Below are 10,334 nucleotides of genomic sequence, written 5' to 3' on the forward strand. Positions count from 1 at the left end.
CCCTCTCAGGTATTGCTGAGGTCTCGTGTCGCTGCGTGCGCGGGCCCGGCCCGGAGCCGTCGCGCGGGGCCGCGGCGGAGGAGAGCCCCGGGAGGCGGCCGCCGGCCCGGCGCCCCGCAGTAAGTCCCCGGGACGCCTCTCGGGATCGCGGCCCCGCGGCGGCCCGGAGCGGGGCGCGGGGCCGCCCTCCCCCGGCCGCCTCCGGCTGCGCGCCCGGGGAGCGCCTCCGGCGCGGCCACAGCCATTTTGTTGTCCGAGCGCTGCCCGGGCCGTGGTCGTGTGTTGGCAAATGGTTTTCGTGGGGCTGGGGTGTGGGGCTGCCTTGCGGCACTCGGGAGAGCTGTCGGTCCCGGCCCTCTCAGGTATTGCTGAGGTCTCGTCTCGCTGCCTGCGAGCCGCGGGACCCACGCATGCACCTTATTCTAGGCCTGTGTCATTGCTGGCTCATTGCTTCGCTGAGGTAAGAATAGAAAATGCGCATCTGTGAAAAACACACGCCTGTGGAAAATACTTGACTCGATACATCTAATTCACATAAAGGAATTACAGTGTTAACCTACTGCTCGCACCTATAAAGCCACACGCAAACACTGCTGAAGGTTTGGTTGCATTTAGGCAGCCCTGCCGAGGAAACACGTAGCATCCTTCCTGCTGCTGTTCGGGGCTGTGGGCAGTGGAGAGCCCAGCCCTTCATCTGGGGGTGCTGAGGGCCTCCCGCCATCCCTTCCCCACTACCTCTCTCTCCCCAGCTAAGTTATGACCCTTTGTCACCGTTTCCATTCCAACCCATTGTGGGTTATGGGACTGTGCTGAAGCAGAGCATACAATTACTTTAGACTAAAACATAAAATAGCACGTAGCGCTGGCTTAAGGGTTGCAGCAGTGGCCAGAGGGGCAGAACAAGAGCTGCTGAAGGCAGCAAAGCAGGCTGGAGAAGAGTATGTGGTACTGCAGCCTGAAACAGGTTTAAGTACTTTTTTTACTATTTTATGGAGACTGGGCTCTTGCAGCACTGAAATGGATAAACATTTTGGGCAAAGGACAATCAGCTTTGCCCCATATATGCTGTTAACAGACAGTATTAGATACAGACAGCATTTACACTCCACCTTTCCCAAAAAGTAGCTGGAATACACAAGCCCCATCACTAATATCTGGAGGCAAGCCTAAAATCTTTCATACCATATGGCCTGGCCAGAGTGCCTCCAGTCATGTAACGCTAGCTGCAAGAAATGACAGGAACACAATTAAAACAATCAAAGAAGCAGAGAGCTCGCCAACGTATGCCTCAAAAGAAAACCAGTCAATCGCAGCAGGCTTGTTAGCAACCAGCATGGAGCAGGCATGAGGTGTATGACCTTAGATACATTACACATAGAACTTTCAACCTATCATGGTTGTGCCATGATAGGAAGCCTTGATGAGATCTATCCTGGAATATTAGGTACGATTCTAGTCAACAGTTTAAATTAACCTTCTAAGAAAAAAAGTAAGGAAGCATTATTGGAATGATCAGAGGAATTAAAAGTCTGTCATATGAAAATAACCTGATTTAGTCTAGCAAAATTCATCTGGAAATGGTTAGATTTATATTTTTAATTATGAGAACACATAATCAGCAGCAGTGAAGAAAAATAAAAAGAACAAATAGGCATAAACTGCTTATGCTGAGGTTGAAAATTGGAAGGTTTCCATTAATGAATGAGCTATAGAACAGTTACATGGGAAAATAAGAGACTGGACTTGACGACTCTGAATAAAAATATTCCTATTTTTCAATTTTCATTGAACAATCGTTATAATGCTCGAATATTTCCTGATTTCTTTCTTAATACTAGCAAAGCACCCAGCTGTTTTTGTTCCTGGCAATGAAAATAAGCAACTGTTTGAAAGTAAAATACCTCACAGTCCTGATTTTAGTAGCATATTAAAATTAAAAAAAAAAAAAACCAAAAACCCAAAACCCGCAATCCGTGTTTATAACAAATACAACTTCAGTTAGGAATAGCAAGGTGAAATTCCTTGAGAGCAGCAATAAATGCCATGAAGTTAATGGTCAGCCATGTTTGGCATTTGTGCTTGAACTGACAGCAAGGTATTTGAACAAAAGTCTTTGACAACAGCCAGATAGATTTGTAATTAAAGAAATTGCACAGCACAGCTTTACACAGTGATGTCCTGTGAACACAAAATGGATATATCAGAGAGAAGATTCAAAAGGAAGATGTGAGTACCCAGGAAATTCCCACCAATGAAAACCAACAGAGATCTCAGGGAGGTACATAATGCCAAACATCTAACTAATATTAAACACTGCCACAGGATGCGCAAGCAATAAAGCAGCTCCTAACCACGCAGCTGAGAAAAAGGGGAGGGTATAGGGGGAAGCTATTTAATACAAGCTGCCACAAACCAAGCAAAAGAAGTGAAGAAACTTTCCAACTTTAACACATGGCACTAATCTACATGCTGCTCACCATGACATACTGCAGATCTACAGTCTAGGCTCTAACCGAAACAGACCATATGAAAAGAAATTAGCATAAAATCAAAGATGCAAGATGCACCAATTTTTCTTAAAAAGAAACAATCCAATGATTCACAGTTTGAGGGAAACATTTTGAAAGCCCTCCCCAAGGAATTCTTCCTCCTCTCTACCATATGTATTCAAGAACAACATTATCGTTAAACAAATGATTCCTCAATCATTAGAACAGTTAGGTCCGACCTTCCAATGATCACTATTTTTTGTTTGGAAAGTGCAAGTTCTGCTTTGATTAAGTCTACACTTCCCTTATGTTCTGTACCAAGGAATGACCCCCATTCCCAGGTAAACTGCAGATGGATTTGTCTCCATCGGCTTGTAGGGTGCCAGCACTGCAGAAAAGCAGCTTCTGGTCTATGCTAGGCTTGCTCCCCAGGAGTGCTACTTCACTGTGAGACTGAAGGACAGTGTGTGCAGCATGGATGGTAGTGCAGTGAAATAGGAAGATGGGCGACCTGACATTAGAGAAGCTTCTCATGTGGTGAATTTGAACGTGGGCTGCAGCTTTACACTGAAAAGTGTGCTCAAATGCTTTCTTCTTTCCTCATCCTGGCATCTGCTTTCAAAGCATTTGTAGAAAGACAATTGTATTTAAGACTTTCAGTCCTGTTCCAGTTTAGCATCAATAATGAATCCAGAAGTTATGGATGGAGAAGAAAGAAGAGAGGGAAAGGCACAAACATTTTGTCACTGAAGCCTTATTTCCATAGGAAACGAATAAAGAAAACATGCATGAAAGTGCAGATAAAACACCCTCCATGTTTCTTTTCCACCTGCACACCAGTAGTTAAAAGTTAAATTCTTTTATGAACAAATCACTCTGCCAAAAAGAAGTATTTCAGTCAGTCAGGAGACATGTTTCTGTCCCTCTCCAGTCCCTGTGGAATTGTATGTTTGTTTCAGCTTCAAAGAAGGGGCTTCTCTTACTATGTGTTTTTCAAAGTTTAATGTAATGCAGCCTTGATCTTGGTAGCTGCCTCTAAATATTGCAGCAATCTAATCATTACACAGAGTAACAAAGAAAACTGTAAGCAAATTAAGGCCTTTAAGTAACAAGCATCAAAATACAGATGAAACTTTAACACAAATCTTTTTAATCCATGTATCACTGATCTATAATATGACAAACTCCAAATGCAAGCTTTCTACTGCAAGCAGGAGATAAAAGTTGTATGTTTCTATATATACTTAATAGAATTGAAAAAAACTTTGTAAAATAAGAGGAAAAGTTATGGCATTGAGAAGAAAGTTGAGACCCAATCTTTGGTTTATATGGAGATCAATTCAACATTTCTCTAATTTTCATTATCTAAATTGTAAGAGAAAGCAAAACAGAACAGCAGTTCTCACATATGGCTGTCAGAAACATCACATGTAATCGCTATGTACAAATAATGACATGATTGCATTTCAGCTCTGCTATCATATACTGAGAAAATACCATGAGGTTGCTGAAGCTGCATGTGCAGTCACAACAACAACAACAATTTGTGAACCTCTGCTTTAAATCTTGTGTACCTGACAATAAGTGCAGCAGATGGCTTTAAACTGGCTACAAAAGTATTACAAAAAACAGCTGGATAAGGCTTCGCTATCATAACAAGATTATAAACATATGATGTTCTTGTGACAAAATCATTATGATTTAAGCAGCTTGGCAAGAGATTCATTAGTACTTCTCAGAATCCTATTTTACAATGGATTTTCCACAATGGTGGTTTTATCTTACATAGCAGAAATTATTATATAGCAGACAGCTTTATGAACCCAGGTATCCACTTCGGTGGGAAGGGAACAGCAAATGAATCTCAAGGATTTCTTGAAGACTGTCAGTGACAGAGTTTGCATAGGAAAAGCCCCATCAAACCAACTGGCTGTCAGTTACAAAAGTACAGAAACTTCGGTTCTCTTCCAGGATCTCAAGAAGTGTTAAGCTAATTCATTTGCTGAGGTGTACAAATGATTTTTAAAGTTTATTTTTACACTCTTGCTAATTGTAGTCTATAGATTATCAATTTATAGTTAGGCTTACTTTCCACTGCGGATAATGAAATTTCTCATTACAAAATCTCCATCTCAGGGGAAGTGATACCAGAGAAGTTTGGACTGAGAAAGTGCAAAACCCACAGATAACCCTGTCTTTCTGTCCTGAAACCGATTCTGAAACTTTTCTGCAGTGCAGCATCCTGGTCTATGCTATAATTACAGTAGCTAAATTAATTAAGCAAAACGGATATCTAAAAAATCCTACATTGAGTTTTCTGCAAACAGATGCGTGTAGGATTGTCATTAAAACATCTCAGCACATAGCAAAACAAATGTGAGAGCCACTTTGACCCACTCCCTACAGCCACACTGTTGCCAGAAGTTCACTCTGTATGGTTTGGGATCACCTCATGGTCTCAGAAGGTGTCTCAAACAGTATGTGACTGCCATCACAAAAGCCTTTAGCTAGAAAACTGGATTAAACAGACACTTATAGCAGAGAAATCTATTTTAATATCCCCTGAAATAACACAAGAAACAAAATTCTAAATTAAGCTTTTGGTTCCATCTTAGCCAAAGAAGCCAGCACCTTCAGAAAAAGAAACAGTAAAAAAAATGGAGAACTGAGAAAGAATTTCTAAGTGAGCGTATAATTTATCTTACATACCACCACTCGTATCCCAACGAAAGGTATTTCTCAAACAAGTGCTGCAAATTGCTGCACCCCAAATGAAAAACAATGCTTGGAGCACTGTAGCAGCAATGATCAGATGAAAGGGGAAATATGAAGAAAGGTATATTACACAGAACTATGCACAGAAAATGCATAGTACATTGCCTTATTACAGTGAACAGTGGAGAATTTAAAGAAAAATATGACCAAAAAATGGCTGTGAAGTAGAAGTGGAAATCAACAGTTACTGCACATTTCTAACCCAAGAGAGTTATGCAAGCAGTGTGAAAAATAAATTGTACATCCTTCTGTTCCAGTGTCTAAAAGCCTGCTCTAAACAATTTTGCTCACATATTGGTTGTAGTTTAAGTGCATTAGCACGGCACTGTACTGCAGCTAATTTATCCCACTCTTCAAGAGAACAATTTATCTTACCTACCATATTACCATAGCTGGATTTTCTCTAACATCAAGGCTAGCAACGCTGCCATTGTATCTCTACGTGGGACTTGTGTCCCATGTTGTGCAGGCATGCATCTTCCCTGGATACAGGAACTTACCAATTGCTTGTGAGAAGCAAAGCAGTATGTTTCGTATTTTTCTGTTAGGGTTTCAGTTTCAACCAGGAGTCTCTGACAGTTCAGTTCAGACCCATCTTCCTTACCAGTATTTTAACTCCCATGAGAATATTCCCCATGTCCTGGCTTCCACCAAACACCTGAATATCTCAGCAACATGGTACAACCCATATCGAAAGTGATCTCAAAGTCACTTCTTAAAACATGCTAGGTCCATGTTCTAACATTCCATTAAATGGATTTATAGTGAGAAAAGTAGGGTTATAGCAGGTCAGGGAAGCACATTGGTTGCAGAATATTGGGAGCTAGATTTTTAACAATGTGGCTATTTGGGAAGATGAGATATATGAATGACAGGTCAAAAAACTATGGGGTGGTTTGGATTTGAAGGGATCTGAAGGATCATCTAGTTCCAACCCCCCTAGCATACACCAGATCAGGCTGCCCAAAGCCCCATCCAGCCTGACTTGGAACATCTCCATGGATGGAGCATCCACAGCTCTGAACAGCCTGTTCCAGCACCTCACCATCCCAGTAGTGAGTAACTTCTTTCTCTTGTCTATTCTAAGTCTACCCTCTCAGTTTAAAGCCCTTACCCTTACATCTTGTCCTATCACTATCTGCCCTTGTAAAATGTCCCTCTCCAGTTTTCCTGTAGACCCTCTTTAGATAATGGAAGTCTGCTAAATGATCTCCCCAGAGCCTTTTCCAGGCTGAATAAACCCAACTCTCTCAATCTGTCTGCATAGGAGAGGTGTGCCAGTCCTCTGATCATTCTCATGGCCCTCCTCTGGAATTGCTCCAACAGTTTGTTGTCCTTCTTAGGTTGGGGGACCCAGAGCTGAACACATTAGTCCAGGTGGGGTCCCACAAGTGTGGAGTAGAGGGACAATAGCCTCTCTTGACCTGCTGGGCACTCTTCTTTTTGGTGCAGCCCAGGATGTGGTTGGCTTTCTGGGCACACAGTGTCAGCTCGTGTTGAGCTTCTCATCAGCCATCATGCCCATGTCCTCCTCAGGGCTACTCCCAATCCATTTTCCACCCAGCCTTTACTTTTGCTAGGGATCACCCCAACCCATGTTCAGGACCTTGCGCTTGGCATGGCTTGGCATTCATGAACTTCATGAAGTTCCTAGGAGCCCATCTTTCAGGCCCATTTTAAAAATGGGGGCTGTTTTTCCTTTTGTATCTCATCAGGTCCCATGGGCTTCTGCACCTTTAGATTCCTCAGTCTTGAACCTGATCTTCACTATAGTGGGTGGGTCTTCATCCTCCTAATCCCTGCCTTCAGATTCTGTTACTTGGGCAGAGACTTGACAGACTAAAATTGCATTTCTCTATATTGACAGGTACCCAGAAAAGACCGCAGTGGAATTGTTTCAAAACAGTGGCAGTGCATGAGTCACAGTGCTTCTTGAAATTATGATGTGTATTTATCATTAGTGCAGCAAAAATCACTTGTATTTTACTTATTAAATATTCATCTGTTTGAGTTTTTTTTTAAATAGTTTCTTGGTAAATAACATCAATTCTAATATTTTTGAGGGCCTTATGCAAAGTAACCTCTTAACCATGCAGTCAGGACAGAAAAGATGAAACTTGTACGAGTTCTCTGTGTTTTTGAAAGGCTTGACAAAGTTGTTGAGATTTTGCAAGATGAAAATACTCGGGGGTGGAGACCATTACCTTGTCTCAACATTAAGTCTGCATTCAAGCAGCTTGCTCCTTTCCTAAGCCTTGCTCTCAAAATACTTTTGTAAATAACAAGAACCACAAAACACAGGTCCCCAAAGATTTTCACGCTTTTCTCATGAGGTAGGCACAGAAATATATTAGAAACAAAGCTTTCCTGTTGAATAATGCATATGATCACTCCTCATTCACTCACACACTTGTGCTTGCTATCCCAGCGCTGTGTTGGCAGCACATGGCACAACAGCAACTTTACTGTGCCTCACTCGATGGATCATAATTGATTTTCTTCCACTCCTTCTCAGTGTAGATGTCATATTTATCCTTATTGTATCCTTCTTTCTCCCAGACCTACGCCTTCTGAATTGTTCCCTCTTCTCTGTCACTTTTACCCTGAACACTACAGATTAGGTTTTCCTCTCCCATCAGATCACTCTCATGAAATGCTATCTTCGGGTCTCTAACTGCCTTCCCACTTGGGCCCAGCTATCTTGACAAACACTGACATGTCTTTTAATATTCCCTGACTTGTTTTTTATCCCCTGCTTTGCAGGTTGAAGCCTTTCCTCCTGTCTCCCTCAGCAGAGGACAGGTCTCTCCTGTATATGTCTCTCCCAGCCCTGAGGAGTATCTCTACCTCGTGCCAGCAAGCTGCCTCTCTCCTCAGAAATTTGTTTGGAGTTGCCCTCTTCACCTGTGGAGAAACCTCATTCTTCCTCTCCTCCTCTCCTTTCAGCAGCTCTACTCTGCCTCTCCCTGGGTAGCCAGCAGGATTCCTCAGCTTGCCCGGGCTCTGCTGGAGGCCCCTTGTATTGGCTTCTCTGAGCCCTTGCTGTTTCCAGGAGCCATCTCAAATCAAACCTTACTCAAGGTGCTGAAACATTTTGACAATTGTTATGGTATGTCCTATTTCCAGCTTATACAGGAAGCAGACTTTGAAATCAAAGAAGAAAGCGATCCTGTTCTTCTTGTATTTCTGGCTGAGGCTGGAAGTTTGTCTCTTGTAAGTTCCTTGCATTGAGAGTCCAGCAATGCTTTGTCCTTAGGAGATTCCCATCTCAACCTGGAAGAGTTAAAGGTAACATCTTCACAGAAACACTGGAAATTCTGTGTGCAGCCCAAATGGATCTCAAAAGCTATAGCAGGAATTTGGATACAGCAAGTGATATGCCTGGTAACTAAAGGCAACTGAAGTTAAAAACACGTTTAATATTCAGGCAATGGCTTGCATGCAATGAGAGGCTGTTTCACAGAAGTTTTGATAACATCATCCTTCAAAACATCTTGCAGGTGATCCTACACTTCTGTCGTCAAATTCTTCAGCAAGCATTTTACAGAAACAATATGAATGCAGATGTCAGATTTGAATGGACTCAAGTTACAGTCTCACAGATCTAATGAATTTTCTAATTAAAATTAAAATTAATCCTCCTTTTAAAGATATAAATAGGTCATCCATTGATGATCTTTTTATTGGAAAATTGTAGTTTGGTGAGTAGGTACGATTTCCTTTGAGCAGATGCATGTAAGTACACAGTACTAATAATGCTTGGTGTTAAATGCCAAAAAAAAAAAAAAAGAAGAAGAAAAAGAAAAAAAAAAAATCTAGTCAAGAAGCCAAAAGTTGAAACATTAATAAAAATATCAAGTGATGCCTTTGAGGGCTTCACACTTCTAAAATGCATAGGAGCTGATTGCTAGCCAAATTTCCAGGCTCAAATTAAGAAAGTATTTGTAGATCTTTGGCTATCAAACATTTAACTAGCTAATAACCTCCAGTGAAACAGCTCTGGGCGTTGAATAAGTCTTGCTTTCTAGGTACAGAGCATGTGCCATCTTGTACATGTAAAAGTTACAAGATTAATGAAAAGTGAGCAATACTGTTTTAGCCAAAAAAAAACAGCAACCTCAAGAGAGATTATAAATGCAGTATTTGAATATGTTGTATTTCATATACACATTTATTTGATGCAAGATTATAGCTAGAATTGGCTTTTATTTTCTAAATCTTTTCACTGACAGATATAAATAAAATGCTTTTCCTTTAAGAGACAGTAGGCATGTGTAGATTCCCTTTTTGTTTAATTCTGCTGAACTGTAAGATGCTATGTAAGATCATAGATCTGCTATGTAAGATCAATTAGAAATGTTCAAATTCAAAACAGTTCCTAAACACAGACTTATCTTCCTCCTTATGTAGAATTAAAGCCTTATTCTGAATATCCAAAATCTGAACTCTTCTGTTTTTACTTGCATTCGTATTTACCTTCAAGGACCCCATCGCACCCCCTCACAATCTGATAATGCAATGGCAGTTTTTCTTGCTGCATTATGAACACTTTTTTTCTCATGGCATTACAGCAGCTAACGACTTAAAAGGCAATTGCAATTGTAGTCTGTGATATGGGAAAGACTACCAAAATCAGAAGGCTTTATGTTACTGGGCTGAAAAATCTCATAAAATTTTATCTGTCTAAACATATTTGAGCTACCAGTCATCTGTGGCAAGAGGTGCCTGCTCTTCTGGTTAAAGGAGCAATACAGCCTTTTTTATGTACACTCTCATACCTCATCAAAATTAGTACAATTGATACAGGAACTCTCACAGATCTATTAAGAGCATAAGCAGTGGAATTTTATTGAATTCTTTGTTCTGGTGACAGTAGAGTTGGGCACTGTTAAATGTTTCCAAAACTATTCATAACCAGTGGAGCAAAACTTTTGTCATGCTGTTATAAAGAAATACAGATAGGAAGTTTTGTATTTGTATATACAAATCAGAGGCTGTATGTAAGAAATGAATTATGGTGGTGAGCAGACCCAAAAACAGTCCCTTGATATACACAACATTTAATAGGAT

General features: G+C 41.0%; 1 protein-coding gene across 2 annotated transcripts; it reads left to right on the forward strand.

The window, feature by feature from the left end:
• Positions 1–71: 71 nt before the first annotated feature.
• On the forward strand, positions 72–10,125 carry LOC122180571. Of its 2 annotated transcripts, none has more exons than XR_006179167.1 (2): positions 72–119; positions 8,028–10,125. XR_006179167.1 is itself a non-coding variant. In XM_042872281.1 (2 exons), exons 1-2 carry the CDS (start codon positions 290–292, stop codon positions 8,493–8,495), a joined length of 639 nt encoding a protein of 212 aa, XP_042728215.1. In that variant the 5' UTR covers positions 231–289; the 3' UTR covers positions 8,496–10,125. The 2 variants fall into 2 exon arrangements, 1 of the variants encoding a protein (XP_042728215.1); XM_042872281.1 differs by lacking the exon at positions 72–119 and adding an exon at positions 231–460.
• The last annotated feature ends 209 nt before the right edge of the window (positions 10,126–10,334 follow it).

Source organism: Lagopus leucura, unplaced genomic scaffold (assembly GCF_019238085.1).
Source record: "Lagopus leucura isolate 7727_CA_CO unplaced genomic scaffold, USGS_WTPT01 Super-Scaffold_100008, whole genome shotgun sequence".
NCBI lineage: Eukaryota > Metazoa > Chordata > Aves > Galliformes > Phasianidae > Lagopus > Lagopus leucura.

Excerpts from the sequence above, each read along its gene's own strand:
- LOC122180571 (XM_042872281.1), top strand. The coding sequence starts at position 290 with ATGGTTTTCGTGGGGCTGGGGTGTGGGGCTGCCTTGCGGCACTCGGGA. Across the intron at positions 461-8,027 it reads TGGCTCATTGCTTCGCTGAG|GTTGAAGCCTTTCCTCCTGT; the intron begins GTAAGAATAGAA and ends CCTGCTTTGCAG.